Source organism: Lates calcarifer, linkage group LG1 (assembly GCF_001640805.2).
Source record: "Lates calcarifer isolate ASB-BC8 linkage group LG1, TLL_Latcal_v3, whole genome shotgun sequence".
NCBI lineage: Eukaryota > Metazoa > Chordata > Actinopteri > Centropomidae > Lates > Lates calcarifer.
This window is the reverse complement of record NC_066833.1, coordinates 25,330,432-25,353,312: the sequence shown is the minus strand read 5'-3', so window position 1 is coordinate 25,353,312 and position 22,881 is coordinate 25,330,432. Positions and strand designations below refer to the sequence as shown.

General features: G+C 39.1%; 1 protein-coding gene across 13 annotated transcripts in view; it reads left to right on the top strand.

The window, feature by feature from the left end:
* Positions 1 to 22,881, top strand: part of lrrfip1a (leucine rich repeat (in FLII) interacting protein 1a) — a 45,286-nt gene that overhangs the window by 3,511 nt on the left and 18,894 nt on the right. For 11 of the 13 annotated variants that reach the window (XM_051072839.1, XM_051072863.1, XM_051072834.1 and 8 more), the window contains exons 2-10: positions 12,710 to 12,796; positions 18,270 to 18,287; positions 18,479 to 18,550; positions 20,125 to 20,172; positions 21,112 to 21,162; positions 21,392 to 21,427; positions 22,318 to 22,374; positions 22,455 to 22,496; positions 22,638 to 22,694. In XM_051072839.1, coding sequence (XP_050928796.1) covers positions 12,710 to 12,796; positions 18,270 to 18,287; positions 18,479 to 18,550; positions 20,125 to 20,172; positions 21,112 to 21,162; positions 21,392 to 21,427; positions 22,318 to 22,374; positions 22,455 to 22,496; positions 22,638 to 22,694 — 468 coding nt within the window. The remainder of the gene's footprint in view (positions 1 to 12,709; positions 12,797 to 18,269; positions 18,288 to 18,478; positions 18,551 to 20,124; positions 20,173 to 21,111; positions 21,163 to 21,391; positions 21,428 to 22,317; positions 22,375 to 22,454; positions 22,497 to 22,637; positions 22,695 to 22,881) is intronic. The other 2 variants (XM_018678635.2, XM_018678644.2) reach the window with 2 other exon arrangements.

Genomic DNA, 22,881 nt, shown 5'->3' with positions numbered 1-22,881 from the left:
GCTGCTTCAGTTTCAAGGTCCTGATATTGTTCATGTTTACTCACTGTTGCACTGCCATACCTTACAGGGAGACTTGAATAGAGCGGAGCCATCATTAACACCTGTGCTTTTATTATTATGGCAAGTCTAAATGTCTGCTGTGGAAAAGTTCCATTTGTCCTGACCTGCAAAAAGGCTGACGGCAGTGTACAGTCTGTACACTCTCACTCTCACCTGGTCACTGCGTTTATCATGGATGCATAGGGTCTTTAAAAAAAAAAAAAAAAACACAGTAACTGCCTATCAGCAGCAGCCTCAGCCTGCAGTACTGACTAAGCATAAGCAACCTATCTTGTGAATTCCAAGCAGTGACACAGTTATCAAACTCCTCAAAGAGAGTGTGGCTAATAGTAGCTTTTACCAGTGTAAACAAGACCCATCTGTAGAGAACCACTATCAGTTTAAGGCCAGTAATTCTCAATTCCAAGGACACCCAAGGAAAAACAAAAAGTGCAGCCAGAAAATGAAGCCAATGCCAGAATTTATTGAAAGTTTGCAACACCAACAGATTATAGCCATGAAACAACACAGTGACATATTGTTATAACTTCTATACAATGTTATGTTGCCTAGTACAGCTTTAATTTTTAGTGTAAGCAAGAAATGCAGAAATAAGCAGTTTGCATGATAAGCGGGTACAGTTTAAAGTATTGCACAAAGCTTTTCTCACTTTCTTTGCTTGTTTGGTTGTAGAGTCTTTTGGTTCCAGGAAAAAATATCTATTGATGTTTATTAAACAAGTCAGCTGTGTTGTTAACACCACTGAGCAGGCCAGTTGCAGCTTTTGGTTTCAGTGATTATTAACCAACTGGTTTATCATAAAGCTCTGAGGACAAACAGTTTGTCTGAAAGGATTAATCAAATACCCACATGCTGGATCTTGCTGTTGTGCTTGTTTTGGGCCTTTAAATGGTCAGTGGTATTTATTTATTTTTTCTGATTTGCTATGCAGTACAACCACACATCTCTAAACAATCAGATTTGATTTCCATTATTGAATTGTCTCTATGGCTGTGTGCAAATAATGACTAATATTTAGAAATTTTGACAAAAATGCACAAAAAGGATTATTTTAGTTTGACAGTACATCATTTCTGAATAATCTGAACTGAATAATCCAAACATATCAAATTAGTTTCCAAGTTTACAGCAGGTTTCTGTAATCTGTTTTAGCCCAGATACATTAAACCTATGGACTGAGTTGGTAAGCCCACTATTTAGCAACTGATTTAGTAATTTAACTAATGCTAACATTTTCATGCACCCACTTACCACCTTTCATGTTCCTCCATACGACACATTATGGTATCTAATGCGTACATTTTTGTGTACAACAGGACAGTCATATCACTGGAAATGATTATTGCTAGGTGACAAGTTGATATGGAATCAGTGAAGAACAAATGTTAATCTCTCACTCAAAAATATCCAAATAATAATATACTAGTACAAAAACATTCTTGATGATTAGATAAAATGAGAGCTCTGATTATAAACCATTTTGTTCACTGGAGAGCTATCATTCAGCTTGTGTAGACTTAGACTTAGACTTAGACAGACTTTTATTGTCATTCAGTATGCAGCAAGTGTATACAGAATGATATTTTGTTTGCATAGGCCTCAGTTTTTTACAGTTTCAGTGCAGTATTTATGCAAAAATTTTGTAAGCAGAATATGAATAAATATATCTAAATAGAAATATTAGATATGTACAGTAGGATTTTGGGGTGTATGGCGATTTTAGCAGCAGCAGTATGGATTAAATATTAAATATATAAATATCTATATAAATGTACAACAGCAGTCTAGTGTGAGACTAGCAGCACTGAGTATTTACAGACAGTGTAGTTACCTTGAAACGCAATGTACCAAGTAATGATTATCACATTAGTGATAACAGTCATAGAATTTGGCCAAAGGCGAACTCTTACTTTCCTGAAAGCTTCTGGTAAAGATTTAGTTCCAGTAGTGCATTGCACCGAACACACACCCAGATGTGTCACAGTGTAGATCTAGCCGAGTCTGTTTGTGAGCACATACTTGGCCTGTGAATGCTGTTAAATTTAACTGGACAGCACCCTTGAAAAACATTGACTAGTAGCTGAAGAGTTATGTTCCTAAATGTGTCCCATGTGTTGGAAATCAAAACAAGTGATATATATTTTTTTTGAAAAATAAATTATTGTCAAGGTTATTTATTACCACACACACCACATGCACACACACACACACACACACACACACACTTCTTCACGTAGAGAATCCCGTTATATAGATGCAATTTATGTAAAAGACATTTACAACCATGCTTTGTTGATAATAGAGCAGCTTCAGATGGTATCATAGAACAAATATACCTCGTAAAAATCTGACCTGGTCCACATGTGGGTCCTTGTCACACAGACATGTTGCATAGCCAAGCATGGTTGAGACCCATAAAACCATATTTCAGGATCTTATCCAGCTTTTAAGACATGATCCAACCAATTTTAATACTGGAGAGAGCTTTTGTTTGCTCTGAGTCTTCCAGCTGTCAAAACTGCCCCATTGAGCTCTGTTAAAACAGCTGGATGTACAGCATTCAGAGATTTTGCTTAATGTGTCAGCAAGGGTGAGTGAAACTTCATTCATTGAAGTTCATTATTCTTGTTAAAGCCTTTGGGATGAAAGACTAAGAAGCAAAAACACTGAAGTCTGAAGAAAAGTCTTTAGGGTGAAGTCTCAAGCAGAGTCACGTTTCAGTTGTTAAGCCCAAGTGCAGTCTAAAATCATCACTACTGTGACTTGAGTTCAAATCTCAAGTGTGCAACTTTGCTAGTTGTGAAATCAGATTGATCAAAGACCAAAGCATTAAATGGACTGACAGACCAGCCAATGTCTCCATCCCTATAGGCCCCACTGTTAACTGAACATCGTAAACCTTATTTGGGTTTATGGAATGGTCAGGTTGTAATGACACGCATCTGCAGTGTGAGTGCTCAGGGAATGGTTTCTCTTGAATTGAGCTATTAACTGATTGAACCTGTGTGACTGTGTTGATGTTATCAGCTAGGACTGGCCTTTTACAGATATGGTGTGGTCAGAATGGGCCAGAATTTGTTACAGATTGGACAGACAAAGGATTTAATGAAGAATTACTTTGATGATATTCCCACAAGATCATATGAATTATAGGATTTCTCTAATGTTTAGCTCCACTTAAAAGTACCAGACCTGTGATTCTTTGTCATTGGTTCTCAGTCCACAGTAGCTCTTTACGTTTCTTATGATAGCCTGTTTTGTTTGCATGAGTTTGAGAAGACAATCTAAACTGGGGATTAAGTCACCAGGTCGGTGCTGGGTGGCTGTCAGAAGCTCAGCGAAGCGTTGAAGAGAATTGAGTATTTAGAGCAGATTAGTCTGGGGCTTGACGGCAAAGAAGCGGAAGCCCACCACACAATCCCCTTTTCATTCTTTGAGTCATCTAGGGAACAAGCCAGCAAGCCACAGTCCCTCATGCAGTCTCAGCCAAGTTGATCTTTAATACAGGGAACCAGCAGCACACATGTACCCAATGACAGCAAACAGGTCAAATCTTCACTAAATAAACAGTGAGGTTTTGTAACTATATCCCGTCCAAGTTAAAGTTCATTTAGATGTTTAAATGTGCTGCACCTCTAAAGAGGGCATTTAGAGTTTCCTACGCATCCATTTTAGGTGAATCAAACAGCTGTGCCACTCAGATTTTGGCTTGAGCAGACTGACATTTTCCAGTGCACACCCATTATGCCATGAAGTACTTAGGTACAAGCATTAATGATCTAAACAATCACTTGTGTATTTCCTGATGTGTGTGTATATACACAAACCACTGGCTTCAGTTTGGCTTGGCTTGCCAAACTCGTGTCTCCTTAAAAGGAAGTGGAGGCTCTGTGTGTGTCAGCTTCCTCTTGATGACATCATCACATGCACAGCCCATTCAGATTGTTATCACAAACTCTTTCCTGTTTATTCACCACTGTTGAGTTTTCTTCCAAAGCTTAGGGAACAGTGGGGGGGTGGGACTTGGTGGGAATTGAATGCAGGTGTCACAGTTATCAGTTATCAGGTATCAGTTTAATGGCAAAGCAGAGTGACCAAGCAGTGATGATGCTACAAGCAAGTAGGACCAGAGTAAGACATATGATTCAAACACAAATTCAGGACATTTCTTGATTAAAACATGTTCCCATGTGACTAAAACAGCAATGGGATGCTACTGCCAGGTATGCTGTACTTATAGAATACTGCAGGGATGACATTTTTTTGTAGGCCAGCCCAGAACTTGGTATCATACTGATCCACTCAGCACAAATCCAATGGGATTTTTTTCATTGGCTTTTGAATTATTTCAGAAAATAAGCTCTGTGACCAACAAAAGTTTATGATACTTAAAAGTTTTGTTCCACATGATAATCTTCACAAATGAACAGTACTTAAATTTTTGAAGCCTGATTGCAATTGCCAGAAGTGAAAAGCTAATGCAAGGCTATGATTCAACTACACCATGGTTGCATTACTTGAACCTCGCCACCGCTAAGCCTTCAACTCACAAGTGGGGTATTTACTGATGTATTTTATGTTCTAGAAGCTGATGGGAAAATGACCTGAACTTCTGTTAACCACAGACCTTATTTCAGCCATCTAACTATTCAAATCTATCTTTTCAAATGTCTTGTTCTATATCACGGTAATCACTGTAGAAAACTCAGCAAACATATGCTGCAAACATATACGGAGCCAATGAATTTTTCTCCGTTTTAAATTACTTAAATGATTAATCAGTGATCAAAATAGTTGTTAATTTCATCTCTCAACTAATCTTAATTGACTAAATGTTTCAGCTCTCGTTAAACTGACAGTTTGGGTTTTTACTTATTTATTTTATTTGATTGCATAATTTTGCTTTTCTGCCATAATTGTTACCCCTTGCTCTCTGGTCTCTCACCTTTTGGGGGGGGGGGCACCATTTTAGATGTAGTGCAGGTCCCACTCCTCACTGCAAGCCAACCCATGTTATAAAGCAATGATATGTGCATGCTGCAAGATTATGACAATTATAAATACTATTTTATTTCAGTTTTTAGTATAAGAATTAATTGAATTAGAATAAACTTGTAATCTACTCAAAATTCAGGTACGGTTAGTCTGTTAAATGTTTGTCCATTATTACATGATCTACATGCAGCCAACTGCCACCAGCCTGTTGTACCCACAATACCAAGGCTATTAGACTGATTATGCTCCCATTAGTTTTTGCTCACATCTAGTGGAACTTACAGTAAGTGCATTCAAACTCAGGAGAAAGGAGAGCTGATTTTTATCAAAAATTAGAAGTGGATCCCTCGAAAATAAATAGCTAAAAGCATGTTCAGAAAGCTATGTATGGTACAAGTGTTTAGAGGTTTTATTCATAAGGAATGAGATGGAACTGCATGCATAGGGTGTCGTGTTGAGGTGTAGTCTGAAAGGTGGGCAGTGATTCTGCCCTGGCTACAGTGGAAAGCTCATTCCACCATTTTGGGGCTAGAATAGAAAAGCTTTGATCGAGATGAGCAACCACTTAGTATGGTCAGTTGCATTGAGACATATGAGTACAATGGTGGGGCAAGAGTGTAGGGTTTTATCAAGGCATGGACGGTAGGAAGGTAAGAGTTCCACTCACTACCCTGTAGGCCTGCACCAGAGTGTTGCGCAGAACACAAGCTGCTACATGAAGGGGTGGTTTGGGGAACAGACCATTTTTTTATTAAAATTTTGCAATTACTGGTAGTGCAAAACCAGTGGACCGCTTCTTTAAGTCACAACCTGTCACAGTCTCTCCTCGCCAAACTCTGTCATTGTGCCCAGGAGCAAGACATGTAACCCTCTCCTACTTGGGTGTCACTGCTCAGAGGCAAGGAGTGGGCCTGTGCTCAATTGAATCTGTGTGACTCCATGAAAACAGCATGGAGAAATAAATTATCTTTTGGAAATAAACATGTCACAGAAATTCCTCTCTGCAACTGATCTCCTGTTATTCATTGCTCACAGGACAAAATTGTGTAACTTCCTGTAAGGTTTTGCTTGCTCCTATTATGTTTCAGTGGCAGTGAGAGTTGCAACATAAACTATTGTTGCCTGAAGCACCATGTCCAGGCTACTAGAAGGTTCCTATTACATCCACAAGGAAAAACAAAAAGGGCCCCACAGCGTATAACCACTTTGAACCATGTGGGTTACATCAACCGAAATATCTATATAATATAGAAGAACTTTTTGAATGGATGGCTGATGATTTCCTTCTTTCCATAAGTTACTCTCTTGATTGATAAATAATGAATGTATTGTCAGGGCAGAGCATTAGACCACTTGGTAAATCCTAAAGTTTGGGGAAATCTTTGAGGTATGGCTTCTCTGGCTGCATTGCATTTTACTGCTAAAACCCCAGCGGCTTCAGTTGTTTTATTTTTAGAACTGTCTGAAGCATACTATTTATTTTATTTCTGGCCTGAAGTAGCCTGCACAGTTGCTAACCAGTTTGTTTACAGTGCTGAGAGCTCTACAGCTGTTCCAGTGTGTGTCTGGTGCAGCCTGAGGTCGACTTGCACGACTGTGTGAGTGGAGGCAGGAGGAACAGCAGCAGGAGTTCCTTAAGCAGTTATATAGTAAATGCAAAAACCATCTAAAAGACAGAGCACAGGTCAGTGTTTTTGATACAGTCAATAGTCAACAGTATATAGTCAAAGAAAGTAGGTTAAAGTTCCCTTCCAGACATTTAAAATATGTAAACATACTCTGGTATGATCAATATATTGTTTACCATTGTTTTTTTGACATAATAAAAAAAAAAAGGATAAATTCTGGATTTACAAATGTTGCACCCCAAAATCTGCAACTAGCAGGTATATCAGGATAGTGAGTGAGATCTTATGTTGGCTGTAACTGGCATTGGCTGACACAGTATTCATGATTGTGCTAATGCAAACTCGTGTTTCAAGTTTCTTTTGCCCCACCCCGCAAGGTGATCAGATCAGTTCCTTAGGTGTGTGTCATATGAAACCCAGGCTGTTTAAATGTGTGTGTTCTCACTGGTATACTGCAGTCCCAAGGTAGAAATACTCAGGCATGGTGTCATGTATCAATTAAAAAATCCCATATGAACATGTTAATGATATTAAAAACTTTTGGTTTTCATTGGAGGGGGTCTTTAACAAGCAGCTGCGAGCAGTACAGTGGAGATTCAGCCCTGGCTTTCGCCTCACAGGCTACATATGCCTAACTTATTGTTAGAAGTTGTTGGGGCCATATGTAGACAGATTAGAGGACCTGCAGACACTACTACATGTTTTTAGGGTGTAAAAAGTAGGAGTAGTAGTAGTTTGGAGTGCATTGGTAAGACTAATACTATCAGTTGACAATGACTTTAATAAAGATTGTGAGGAGCCATTCGCCAATGTATTTTTTCTAGTAAGTGGACCTTGAGTGGGAATTGCTTTTTCAGACTATGAAAATCAAAAATAAACTTTAAATTACCTTAAATTAACACAGGCGAGATGTTACTGATGGGTGGCACGGCTGTGCAGTGGTTAGCACTGTTGCCTCACAGCAAGAAGGTTCTGGGTTCTATGTGGAGTTTGCATGTTCTCCCTGTGCCTGTGTGGGTTCTTTCTGGGTACTCTGGCTTCCTCCCATAGTCCAAACACATGCAAGTAAGGTTAACTGGTGACTCAAAATTGTCCACAGGAATGTGAATGTGAGTGTGAGTGGTTGTGTGTCTATATATGTTGGCCCTGTGATGGACTGGCGATCTGTCCAGGGTGTACCCTGCCTCTTGCCCAGTGTCAGCTGGGATAGACTCCAGCTACCCTGCGACCCTTATGGATGAGCAGTATAGATAATGAATGAATGAAGATGTTGCAAGTCAACAGCTCCATTTCCATGATAACTGGGCAAACTCCATCTGCAGATAAAAACCATGTAAACAGTTAAAAATGTATTTATTCCTCTTTAACAGGGGATAAAGGTTTTTAAGGGTTTTGGAACAAAGGTTTCATATATATCCACTAATCTACCCTTGTGAAAAAAAGACATCCGTTCAGTTGACTCATGTCTGCAGTAGAATGAGCTGAGCTTTTTCACAGCCACTCCCTTTTAAGCAGCATCTGGGAGAATTACAAGGTTTTGCAAAGAGGAACCAAACTTTTTTCCCCCCCCCCCCACAATCAGACGTCATCACCCTCAACTGGATAGTAAGCAAACTGTGTGAATGCACTTAATGGCCCCACCTCATTTTATACAGTGTGAAACCCCCAGTTGGTCAGAAATCTGAGTTATTTCTGTTTGCTGTCTTTGTCCACCCTGTCAGCACGCATGGTCATTAAAATACCCGTCCATTTTGGTTGCTGAATGCTGGCATTGAGGGCGTGGGAAATAAGCTTGGTGGAGAGCTGGCACTCGAGGGCTTGGTGCCCTTAGAGATTGTCAGGAGACACAGGGGATCAGGTTGATAGAAGCCAGGCCAATACAGCTGTCCTCTACAGTCATCTCAGTATGTTGCACGCACTATGTAGGATGCAAAGTGCAATTTTCAGCCATCAATATGTGTGATTAAAGCATCTTTCAAATAATCCTGATGGCACAAGGATGTTTGCAGAAAATTGGATATTTTCAAATAGTTCTACTGGCTTTTGAAGTTGACCATTTTGAAAGTAATAATAAAATGTGACATGGCATTTTTGGCTTCATCACATAACTCTTGCTTGATAAATGCAAGTCAGGCTAGGGAGGAAGGAGAACATGCACTATGTTACATAATCCACCTTTACACAAAATGGTTGAAATGATTCTTCCCTTAAACCGTTTTGCTTTTTTTTCTACTTTTGTCAGCATGTAAACCATTTCAAAGGTTATGTCCAAGTGATACATCTTGTTAGAGCCTCCATTTTAGTAATGAACTAGCTCATTGGCTCTCTGGAGAACAGTCACCCTATTGAAATGGTGCTAAATTAGAACAGTTTTGAACCCAAGTCCATGTAGGTCATTATAAATAGCCGTAAAGGAGGAGGAAAGAAGACGTGTGACTCCGTCTTCCGGCCTAGTTAGGTGCATCTTTCTAGCTAGAGTCACAAACAATATAAATTAATTTATATACAACCTGGTGTTGATCCAGCAGTTGATCCAGGATTCCACTCATTTACAATGACTGACATGGTGTATTTTGACAACTGCAAGACAGAAAAAGGGAAGTAGTAATGTGTAAAAGATGATCATTCACAGCTTTCGAGAGGATTTTGAGTGGCTGCTACATTCCGACATTTAGTTCTGAAATTACCAGTGCAGATACAGACAGTTTACATACTGTATGTGATGTAGGAGGCAGGAAGGTCTTTTCAAATTACAGTAAATTGACTTTATTAGCATGCTCACTTTTCACACTTCAATGGCTTTACATTGTGTTTGGCACCAATCATGCTGGGCATCTTGGTTTTTATTTCTGACATGACTTCTGTAGTTCTGAACCAATGACCAATGCACCAATGTAATATGTTGCCCACCCCAAAATATAATACATTTGTTGGTACTTATTTAAAAGCATGGAAGATTGATAAGCCAGTGTACTTTCCCTCCCCAACCTGGATTGCTGTTCTCCAAGAATACATGAAGGGCTAACTTTATCAGGTCCAAATACACTGATTGTATTTAAGAACCTTACTTCAGATATTATCCTATACAGTAGCACAGCCCACATTTCTTCACATAGTGGCTTTATAATTATGCTTTGTTGGTTTTGCATTGTATTCTGAATAATTTTTCACCTGGCTCATTGCATGTGGTACTATATATCCCACGCATCTGACACCTAAATTAAAAGCAGCAGACAGCGGAATCATTTCCACCCCAAACTGATGAATGACGATCTCATAAGTCTATTATTGCTCTTGCATCTCATCTGAATGAAGTTTGTATAGCTGGTTTTATATACTTAATGCAAACTTGTGACAAATAACCAGCTGTTTGAGTTAAAGCTCTTAACCCTTCTGAGCTTGTTGTTAGATGGGGTAAGTGTGTGCTAGTGCTCCATCCTCAGAGCAAAGTGGCCATGTTAATGGAGGCTTTCAAGAGCTGTATTTATGTTGCTGGAGGGCAAACGTCTGATGTCATGTTACTCCTCTAACACTGCAACTTTGGCTCCCCTTGGTTCATGGAAGATAAAATGTGGTTTAAGCGAGTGACATTATATATAGACTTGAGTGCAGATGCATCAGCACAGGCAGAGCATTAGATTTTAAGAGCTTTTTTTCTCTCTCCAAGCCAAGGACAAAAATGTTAAGTATCCGAAGTACAATGCGTAATCATTGACTTGGAGGAAATACCATTTAAGCCATCAGTGAGCCGCAGAGAGAACAGCAATCAGAAAAGAGTATTTCTGAAATATCTCCTTCATCGGGTAACTATTTTGAAGAGCTTTTTGTGACTTTTAAGTTCAAATATTTTATTATTTTTGTGTTTTTATATAACCCTGACAACAGTGTCTTTTTTAAGCAGTGTCCTGGTAGCCATTCACGCACATTCACAAGCAGAATGTTTCTAGCACACACAGTTTTTCTGCAGGGTAAAAGGTATCTCTACTGATGCAGCAACAAGCCTGCTGTTCTAACATTTTAGGCCACTGCCTCCCATTTCTTCATCTCTGGCAGCTCTTTACAGCAGAGTCAGGCAGATGGGCATTACCTGAATCATTCTGCAGACTTCATAGCACGTAACTTCAGTTCTGCAACTGTAACATAAAGAGAAACTACACACTAAATCTTGTATGGACAAAAACTATTGCTGCACCGTCCTCTATGGGTTGAACGGTTCAAGTCTGTGGTGTGATGAGGTGTGGTTTGTTGTACTTGTGGCCACACCATACTGTGATGTAGCATTGCATGATGCTGCGTGATGAAGCACTCTACTTCACAGGATGTAGACATACCAATCAGCTATTACTTGATGGCACTAAAAGTTAGGGGTTCTGCCATATCAGAGTGTTCACGTGCACACATATAAATACTATTGTGACATATTTACAAGAGGCTTACTGATTTTTTTAGGGATTTTCTAGGTGTGATTCCAGTAAAGCTAGGCTGATTTATTGACTGGTATTAACTTATTATAGATACATTGGTATTGGTGTGTATGGGGGTTAGTAAGTAAGAAGAAATTGTAAAATACCGTATGTGATATTTTATGTTCCAAATATTGTTATTAGTATCTGCCTCAAAAAGTCAGCACTGGTTAGGCCACAGATACCATAATCAGTATTTGTGAGTTTTAAAAAAAAATCTTATCTCAGACATATCTTTGCATTGGTGTACTGCAACTTCTTGTTACACCCAGTGTATAGACTGAAACTGCTGTTCAACTTTTTGGTCATTGTGGGAACAGTGGTGTTGTTCACTGTAATGCATTTATGAGAAGTGTTTCTAATAAGAGGGTTGGACTTTATTATGGGTTAACTTTATGGCAAAATTCCATTGCAGTGTCATGAGATTATTTTAAGGCTGTATCACCATTTTGTGGTTTTTAAAAGGCTGTAGTGGTTCTTTAAGTGTGAAAATAAAATGTGAAAACATGGACCAACTGATTTATGTAGAAGAGAGAACTTAGATAGAAACATGCAGCCATATTATTTCTGGTACTTTAGTCTCCTTTAGCAAGAAGTAAAATGGCAAAAAGAGAGTTGAAAGCCAGCCAAGTTGTCCTACTTTTTTGAAAACATTCCTATTGTTAGTGTTCTGGAGATTGAACAGATTCCTTTAGTTTCTTTTTTGTCTTAATAGTCTGTGAACATGCTTTCCTTTGAAACTGACTCTTTTCTTTGTCTGTGTCTTCCTGTTGCTCAGTCATGATGACTGACATTGGGGAAACGCATTAGAGCAATGGTAGGAGGGATTACTGTGACCCCACCTAGAGGCGAACAAGCTGCTCACATACTGTCTACCACAAAGTTAGAGGAAGGAAATGCTTACACACACTCTGAAACACACACACGTACAGTACACGCTCTGAGAGAGGTCCTTTTAAGGAAAAGGCCCTGCTCTTGCCTGAGTGCTGAGTGGAGCAAAGGCAATGCCCTCAAACACAGACATATAAATACTAACACATATTTACACACTGTTGTGACTGCATATCTGAAGATTCTCATGAGATTGCATACTCCTAAATACGATTCAGCAGATGTATTCAGAGATTAAAGGACACATGATATTGTGTGTTTAAAGACACTACTTCATCACTTAAAATACAGTGTAGTATGTCATACTGCAGTGTAAGTCTGTGAAGATGAAAATGACACTGCGATATGATCTTTGTTGCATAACTTGATTTTTAGACATTACTTTGTAATGTGTACAACACTGCACCATTTATATAGATCATATGTTCTTTGTGATTTGACAGCTGGCAATTTAAAATCTGTTGTGTTTACCTCCTAAAAGTGTGTTATAAATATCATGTCTCATAAAAACTCTTTCAAGGAACTGGACCTCTGGTCGCATGCATTTTCAGCATTTGCAGATGTTTACACATGTGCCATTTGAGCCCCACTAAATTAGCTGCTGTCTCACTTCTCTTTTTCTATTTTCTTTCTCTCTGTATTTCTATTTCTTTCTTTATCCTCCCCCCTTAGGCCGAGGCCAGGCTGGCAGCAAAGAGGGCAGCCAGGGCAGAGGCCAGAGAGATCCGCATGAAGGAGTTGGAGAGACAACAGAAAGAGGTATATTAAGTCAAAATACACTCTCACATTTTTAAAACCATGAACCATACACCTTATAGCTAATGCTGAAGGGCATCACTGCTCATGGAGTGGTTTGGCATTTATTGGTTTGATCAAGACAAACATTTTGAGAAGAGTTTTATCTTGGAAGAGTTTCTGTTGGGTACTTGCATTACACCTAAACCAGCTAAATAGCTCAACATAGGAAAACTTGCATATTTATGCAGCATTGTTGGATTCAGCTCAAGAGGGTTTCAACAGTCTTGGTTTTACTTTGTTGGCAGTTAGAGCTAGAGCATTACCTATCAACATTGCCATATACCATGTTGCTATATAGGTTAGAGGTGTAAACAGAGAGCTGTAATGGCAAGCATTGAACAGTACTGTTGGGCATTCCTAGCAATCGAAGTGATTGTTCAAAGATAAATGCAAAAAAAAAAAAAAAAAAAGTAAATAAAAAGAAACGTACAGATTAAGTCAGGATTAACATCAAACATGTCGGAAGGTGCACATACAATATTACTCCACATACAGTATTTCCAGTAATACAAGAACATTCCTGAAGTAAGTTAGTAGAAGTAAGTAAAATCTCCCAGTCATTTTCCTCAGTTTAGAAAGTATTAGACAAGTGAGATTAAATCAACACTATATAACTATGTACAGGAAGCATTGTACCCCTAGATGTTAACAGCTCATGTACAGAAAATAAAGCTTATCAATTGCCCAGGCAACAAGCACATAACTCATCGAAGGGGTTGATAAATGAAAATACCGAGCTAGCTTCTTCTGTGTGAGACGGAAAGCTGTAAGGCATTGTGCACTTCTCGCGGAGCATCATGAACTCAACCCACAGGTGTGCCATTCTCCCTATTCCAAGTCAGTGTACCATCAAATGACTTTGAAGCTGTTATTTCAAGGTAAAATAGTTGAATAATGTTGATTTAAATGTAAGTAAATGTGGATATTTTTTTTTACAGTGTGGGTTCCTGCTATGAGGATTAGTACATTAGTCAGCCAAAGCAATGAGTAGAAATCCTTTAAAGAGGCTCACTAATTACTCTTTCAAGAAGGGTTTGAACCTTTTCCAGTTAATCTCAGGGCAAATTGACAAAAATCCTCCCAAGACTGAATGGAAACTTGTCAAGTCACAATTTTACATAGAACTCGACTTAGAATCACAAGAAGTTCTGGTGATCCACCAGCATCTGCTACTGTATGTTGTTGAACCTTTACATTTTCCCCAGTTCTTTCAACCCAAAACATAACAGGTATTTTATTTCTATTATCTGTAATAAACATCTTTGTCTTTTTTGGTATTAACTCCCTATTTACCAAAAGGAAGTGCAAAAAATTTACATAAGCGTCGAGCACCTGCAGTGTCAGCGTAGGCACTGGCATCATATTCTGATTTGTGTTGAAACAGGTGGACAGCTGGAAGTTCAGTTTGTGGTTGCGTGTTTGGATTGCAGGTCAGTGGTGTGTTAGTTGAGTTTTTCTTTCTTTGGTTTAGCACCTTTGAGCTGTACTCCATGGGGAGTTGCACTTTTCATAGCTCCCTAAACCTAACTCACTTAACCCAGAGGTAATCCCATACACACAAACAGACTTTTGCCTCTCCCCTGTGGAAACTGAAGTTCTAAAGATTGTCTAGTTTCTTTTTGTTCAGAGCTTGTTTTGAAGTTAAGGCTACTAAAACTGTAATTACATGTAACTCAGGTGACCTTCAACTTGGGCCTCATACCTTCTAAATAACATGAGTAATGTATCTTGTTGTTAGGATAGTGACTTGGACAAAATAATCATCTATTAGGGGTTGGAAAAATCGATAAAATCATCTATATGAGTATATGTAATGTTTTGTCATGTTATTCTGGAATGTCATACATGTCTTATATTACTGGAACCTGAGTCACAATGACACAGAAATACAACCAGAGATAATTAAATGGATTGCTAGCGTAAGCATTAAAGCAAAATCTCTACCAAATGTTTATCATCTCATACTATATATATATTAACATTGCCCAACTGCTTTCTCTCTTTTCTTTAGAAAATGATCACTTTTCATCCTCCTGATCTGTAAATTTCCCCATTGTGGGACTAATAAAGGATTTTATCTTATCTTATCTTATCTTAACAAGAGAGATTTTTTACTTGACATCATTGTAAACCCTTTTGCCATTGGGATATGGTGAGATAATCAGCAGTCTAGATACATTGTTTACAGCAATCAAAACACAGGTGGTGAGCCCAAACAACACACACAACACACACACACACACACACACACACACACACACACACACTGGATTAACGGTCATTGTTAAGCTGAGTCTGGTCAGGGTTTGTGTGTGTGTGTATGTGTGTGTGTGTATGTGTGTCTTAAACCCTTTAGCCGAGTTCTAAAGTAGCTTAGCAGGTTGCACTCCTTGGTTGAGGAGCACTTCTTGTTGTTGCAGTGTTGTTGACACGAACGATGGGTCGCTGCGCTCACCGACACCTTCGGGACTTTTGGATGTTTTCTCGCACACTGAAGACAGAACTTAAAGCTGGATTATTGGCTTTATAGCAGCAAAACGAGTAGGGTGTAGCCTCCTCTCGTTCTGAGCTGAAATCTCAGCGCTGCGTCCCCGCGGTGATCTTCCCTTTCATGACTGGCCATGGTCGTACCTGCTGATTGCTGAAGGATGCGACCTTTCTTGGTACCCTGAAGGCAGCAGGACGGCCGGGCGTCGGCTGGCAGGGAGGGGGCTCAGGGCTGCCCTCACCAGGCGCCCAGCGACCCCTCCAATTAGGAAGGGGAGCTCGGTGAGTTGAATAGAACAGTGGCAAACATTTAAACTGATTGTGCAACTGATTTAATGAATGGGCTTATGACGGTGCTTGGCTGGCTGCTAATTGTGTGTCCAGACCCGTAATGAGAGATAAGTAGTAGGCGACATCCCTCAAATCAGTTATTTATTTGTTTTGGATTGTGCATTGCTAATTTTTATGCCACATTATGCTCTGGTACATCTTATTTCTGACATTTCTCAGTTGTCATTGAAAGTGTAACACAAGATGTTTTGCTTTTTAATTGATAGTCAAAGGTCAAAACAGAGAGAGTTGGAAGGTCATGGCTCTTAGGTAGATGCAGAGGTAAAAGTCGCTATGTATCTGTTTGTGTTAACTGTTAAGGCACAGGGTATGTTTGTTATTTACCCTGATAATGGAACAGGAGAGATATTTTATGGGAATAATATGAAATTGATAATAACACTTATCAATACATTATTTACATTATTCTTGTACTTGTCATGCAGTTATACATCTCTGCTTGATAACAGTTGTAATGTATCTTCCTGGTATTCCCTGCCTTTTATACTCAACTCAATGTCACCTTCTTGGATGTGAGGATGACTTGGTTTCATTGAGTAGACAAGACAAACACAGCAAATACTCTGAGTCTGCTGCAGTAAGCGGTCATCAATGTGGGGGCGCGACCTCTCATCTCGACTGAACCTATAAATTTTCAGCAGAGGATTAGCGGCCTCTCATTGATTATCTAGAGGTGCCATTGTTACTGAAGTGATGCAGCGGACAAAGAGGTCAGCCGCAAATCGATTTCTGAAAGCCAGAATCACAAAGCAGGAAATCTGTATACTGGGCAACCATACAAGGAGACAGTGACCGTAAATCTGGATTAAAGTATTGGACCAATGGGATGGAAAGTGCTACAGTAAGGGTGGGGTGTATTTTCAGTGTGTGTTGTATTTTGTCAGTTGGTGGTATTGAGACAAACTCAAAGAGGCATGAGACACAGAAGGCACTTTTATTTAAAAGCAAGTGTGTGTGTCTCAAATGACAAATGAAGCTAAGACAAGAATTTGAATAATGCAGCATATTTAATTAATTTACTTCAGCTTTGGCAGGTGACTGGAGGAAAAGTTACCCTTGTTTTCTTGTGCTGTCTTTATTCATGTCTATATCAGTCATAAAGTGTTTGGGAAGATGATTACCAATGTATTTATCCATTAACAGTTACATCAGTAAAAAGAACAAAGGAAGATTTCAGAGGTTGTAGTGATCTGTTGATGAGTGTATCAGCAAAGAACATGACAAATAACATTCCAGATGAAATAAATACTTCTTAGGGTAATTGGTATATATATTTATCACAAAGTTAAACTTCTGTAATTTGCTACAATTTCTGTACTTCCTCGAACATTCCACATTTTAGACAGCAACGCCCACAAGAGACAGCTATGTGGTGACTTACTGACACACAGTGATTAATTCACTCATTCCTTATCCCCGCAACCTCAGACTGAAGCTTTGCTGGGAGGTTGACAGAAATGAGAGGATAGAGGGAACAGCAGTCACAGACTGAGGTGACTGAGTATCTCTGCTCAGCTTTACTGGCATACCTGTGAGCAAACCTATACAGATCCCAAGGTTTCCTAAGATACCTTCTGAATGCAGGGAAATGTGTATAAATTGATGCACAAACTTTATATACTAAACCGAAATTTAGTATATAAATTAATTTGAACTTTCACTCATTATAAGTGTGCTACAGTTTTGAAGTGGTAAACTGAAGTAGAGTCTCCGCTAGTTGCTTTGTGACAACAAGGTGGCCAACCAGGACATAGTGCCCCCGTAAAAACCGACTTTTACGTTTCACTTTTTGTATGAATTCATCAGATACATAATATGTTGGCCAGGTTGGCCAGTTTTTACTTTTGGACAGGGCAGACAAGCAGACTAGCTGTTTCACACCATTTCCAGTCTTTATGCTACGCTAAGCTAACCAGCTGCCAGCTGTAGTTTTATTTTTAGCACACAGCCGTGAGATTTATTTGCGTTTTCTCAGCTGACTCTTAGCAAAAAAGGGAATAAGTATAATTTACAAAATGTCAAACTATTTCTTTAATGGGAGATAAAGATGAATAGAAGCTTTCCTCTGCTTAATTATCACCTTTTATGAGACCTGTCAGGCTCCTTTTGTTGATCACCAGCCTACATTTCTTGTCTGGATAACACTGTAGCATGAAAACACTCAGTGAGTGACTCTGAATGTTGTTTGAACCAGGATCTGTCAGAGGCCAGTGGTTTGTCACATGTCTCACATCTGTAGTCATGGGAACATAGACTTGAAAGTGACAATGCGGCACTGGTACTCTATAGCTTTTTGCCACTGATACCAACCTTAAGGAACCATGGGAAAATGCCTGGTAACAAAGTCTCATAGGTCTTTAAAGCTTCAGTGAACTTGTGTTCTTGGGTGTTTTTCTATTGGTCCTGCCGTGCAGGGGGGTACTTCACATTCCTGAGTGCCCCTCGTGTTTTTCTGCATGTCTCTCCTTGACTACAGCTGGCTTTTTTTCATATCTCTCTCCATCACATCTTATTTTTGAGGCTGACTTATTTTCTCCTGTTTTCATGTTTGATATCTTCCAATCTTTCCCTCTACCCCTCTTCGGTGTTGGAGTAGATCTTTCAGGTGCAGAAGGTAGGCTTCCTCTCCCTGTTTCACACCTCAGACAGTATTTGATTTAAATTTGGTTCTGTAATAATCTTAGGCATGTGCTTCAAATTTTTCAAAGAAAAAAATCTGTTACCTGTTACCTTATCTGTTACCTCTGCTTTCTGAAATGTGTTTTTTTTTTTTTTTTTTTTTTGCCCTCATTTCATGTTTCTTAGAAATATTATGGTTTGAACACCAAATTCGATGACCATCAGGACAGCAGATGGGGAGATATAGAACAATGGATGGTACAGTGTCTGTGCTGTGATGACAACACTTAAACTAAATACTATGCATGTGTTTCTTTGTAGCTGTACATATTTTATTTGTATGTTGGAGGTTTTCACAGTGTGCCGAGTCTGCTTTTGAATTCCAGATCATTCCCGTTAAGCCTTTCTAGAAAATAACAGATTATAATGAATCAAAGCTTGGCCATTAATGATAATCCACTTATTGAAAGGAGCAGGGTGCCTGTTTGGCTTTGAATCAGCATGACCATCTGCCCCATTGGTGTGAGACTGCATGGGATTTGCTGTGTTGAATTTACCACTTTAATTACTTAGTTTGAATTGTCTCACGTCATAAGAGAGGTTCAAACACAACAATGAGGATATGTGGTGTGTGTACGTGTGTGTGACTAATGTGACTAACTGTGGTGTGTTTTTTTTTTTACCACAATTCAGTGACAATATTTTGCTACAGTTTGAGGTGACAACAGAGTGTGTCAGTGGTTTGTTGGCTGGATTACTGATTGAGTGTGATGGTGTCCAGAACATGCATGGCTGATTCTGTGAGAGAGTGTCCATTATATCAAGCCTTGAAAGAAACGAAAGAGTTTTCAGTGCTGTTGTTGTTGTTATTATTGAACTATATGAATGTGTTCCAATGAACCAAAAAGCAGGTGATGTATCCCAGTGCTTGCTGATGTGCCATTCACCTCAAACTGTTTAACGTCATGTGTATCAAGTACTGTACGAAAAACCCCCATCCCTAGTCTACATACTAGGGATGGGGTGCGATAGAATTTTATCAAATCTAAATCCAGATCCGCCAGTGCCTTGAAACCAACTCTTTTTAGGTAGATTGTTTGTTGAGGAATGAAGACATCTCTTAGTTAAACATTTGTACAGTTTTTGTTTCACCCAGTATCATACCTAAACCACAGCGATTCCTCTGTGTACACAAATTTAGTCGCTGTCGGGTGACATTCATTAACCCTGTCCTGACTTATTTTTCCTTTTGGTATGAGGGAAAACATTGTTTGCTCTTCACTGGGGGGCTTTGCTGTAGCTACATAAGCTGTAGAAACTAAAGTAAAAACTGTAGAAATAATACTAATTTAACCATATCACTAAGCAAATATCAGCTAAATCCTAGATTTTTCTGCAAGCAAAATGAAATTATCCTTCTCAAGTACTTGAGTACTGCCATGTTCAGTTAGTCAAACACCTGCACACACCTATAGTGTCTTACTGGTGCAATTGGAACCCATCCCATAAATGTACATGTGATCATTCCTACCTAATATTATACCTCATTTTACTTGACAGCAGACTGTCTTGGCTCATGACTCCTCACAATATATCACAATATCATAATCCTAAAAGGAAATTAAATCAAACAGTAACCTTAAAACTGTTTTTTGGCTGGCATGTAAACATGCAACTCCTTCAACTGGACACTACTGGTCTGACGGAAGACTGACCTCAAAAGTCATTTTGTACTGCATCCATCTGTTTCATTGATCTTTGACATCTCTCTCTTCCTTCACACTCCTCATCCCCTCACTTCTTCATCTTTCCCCCTCCTTCCCCTCATCCAGGAGGACAGTGAGAGATACTCACGTTCTTCACAGATACAGATACACATGGTTTGTAGCTTTCCCTCTGTTTCCATGTCTTCATGCTTTCCTCTGTACTGTAATCTGTCTTCCATGACTTGGAAAAAGACAACAGGGAGCGACTAATTATCTTATATTAGCTTCGGGCTGATAAATTCAGCACTATGGTGTCATAGAAGTAAAACATATGGGAAGGAAATTTATATAGAAAATTTTTCAATAGTGACTTATTTACCTCTGCTGAAGGGGGTCGTTTATCTGTAAAGGACTTGTAAGCAACAGGCCTTAACACTTATTTTCTCCGTTCTCTTTCATCATATTACCAAAAGGTCTTCCTTAATGCCATTTGCTGTTATATATGTTATTATATTATATATGTTAATATAAACTCAAAACGTCCTCAATGTTCACCTGTTGTCCTGATAAATCTAAGATAATCTATGTTTTCACACTAATTCTATCAGTGCAAAATAAGAGATGTTGTTATTCAAAACATTAGCAGGGGCTGTTGAGTTCATTGGTATAAGTTTACGATTGAAAAAATGGCAAAGTAGAAGTGACTGGAGTGAAAAATTGTATAAAGTATTTATGTTAATGCAATGCTGAATTTACTTCAGTCTATCCAGATATGTATCTCTATAGTTTTCTTTACCTGGCTTTTCTTAGTAACTTACCTTAGCTAGTCAGGTTAACTGACTCAGACATTGTCTGAATATTGGCTATTATTTTAGAATGTACATATTCCAAAGCACAGTTGGAAATCCTAGTAATTTTTGGATGTTGTTGCATTAAGATCTCTTTGACCTCAAATACACGATCTCAATAAAAAATAAAGGTCACACAGAACAATGTTGGAACAATTGATAATGAACCGCTGTTTAGGAATCCTCCTGTCAAAATCCACTGTTTGATGCCATTGATGTCTCAAAGCCCTAATCATCCATTTCAATCTCTTGGTCTCTCACACAGCTGTCAGACGACGATGAGCGGATGTCAGTGGGAAGCCGGGGAAGTGTCAGGGTCAGTATCACTCAAACAGCACATGCAATAAAAATCCAAAACCTCTCTTAAAACCTTTTTTTCTCCTCTTAATCATTATCAAGCTTCCATTCTTGATTCACAAAGGATGGACCTCGTCCTCTTAAACCTTTGGTGATATAGAGGCAGTGTGTCTGTCCTTGATGACTTAACAATCTGCTGTCAATGTGGGTGGCACTTGTTGGTGATGATGATGTGTTTTTTTGCACAGTCGGACCTCGATGCAGTAGGGGCTTATGGTGGAGGGGTAAGGGCTGATATTCTTTAAACATAGACTGCAGATTCATTTTTAACCCACTGACTTGTAGATTTGTAGTGAATGGATTGTTGTTTGACTAACAGCTAATTGGGTAGTGACAAGAATCACACCTTAAATTTACCTCTATTATGCAAGCATGTTTGTGTGTTAATTTTTTGTCAAACATGAATTGACATGATTTTTTGTCCATGTTTTGCAAGATACATATGAATTGTAGTTCATCTGCTTTATTGTTTGTGATTGCCAAGGGACAAGTTGTTGACGTTACCGAATTGGCGCAATGTGTGGGAAACAACACATTAACGTTTGTCAGTTTCACGTGATTCTATCAAGTGCTTATGTTCAGTCACGTATTTGTTTTTGCGGCTGTGAAGGAACATTGCCTACCTCAGTCAGTTAGATTTGATTTCAACAAAAAGAACACTGTGCCGGAGCTATCTTGCTCCAACCAAAACACAGTCAGTACTATTTTAGGCTCTGTTATGTCTCTAAATGTTAAGTACCGTGTTTTTTCTGTGCTGCGTAATTGTGGAAAAATTCTTCATACTAATCGTTTTGATGGGTGTTCTAGATCTTAAATATTTGGTTCAGTCAGTTTGTTTGCTGAATCGGTTTGTTTTGTCTTATTAATTGCATGTTACTGCTTTGTGACCTTTAGTATGCTTTTTACCAGTGGCTGGCTGGTACGTCAGTCTTTTACCAGTGGTACAGGCCAGTGTGAAGAGTCCATTGTGCATGTGGTTGTGTTGTGTGCTACCTGGGTTTGCCTATTAATAAGTGTGCTTTGCAAACAATTAAAAATGTCATTCTAGTTTCAGGATGAGAAAACATTTGTGGTTTCACCCCTCATGGTTCTCCCTCTCTTTCCTCACTCTAAGGGCTCCTCACATAAGAAGTCAAAGAAAAAGAAGAAGCATAAGCACAAAGACAAAGATGTATGTAAAAGCTCCAAACTGCACAAATGGCCTTTACAGAGATGCCATCAGTGTTCCTCACTCATGTTCTTTATTTGCAGAGGAACGGCTATGATGATGATTACAGTGTCATATCCAGCAGGGTTAGTAGATGTGTGTTGAACTGATTTTACAGAGATGTGTATTTGGTCAGTTGTAATGCGAGATTCTCTCCTGGAGAAGGAAAGTTACTCAGAAGCTGCATCTCATCACTCACAACTATCTCCTCTCTCTCATGCTGTCAGAGCTCAAGACTCAGTGATGAAAGCAGAGTGTCTCGCTCCTCCAGGCTAGACCTGACGGTGCGTGTTGGCCCCCTCTGATCCATATTACTAAACAGCTGTATGCTTCTTGTTCAGGGCAGTATATAGCTTTGCTATCTGTTGCTGGTGTGTTAACATTAAAGTGCAGAGTAGAATTTTGTTTTGCAAAATCTGATTGTTACAAAGCAAACTGCAGTGAATGGACCCAAAAAACCACAGTGTTTTG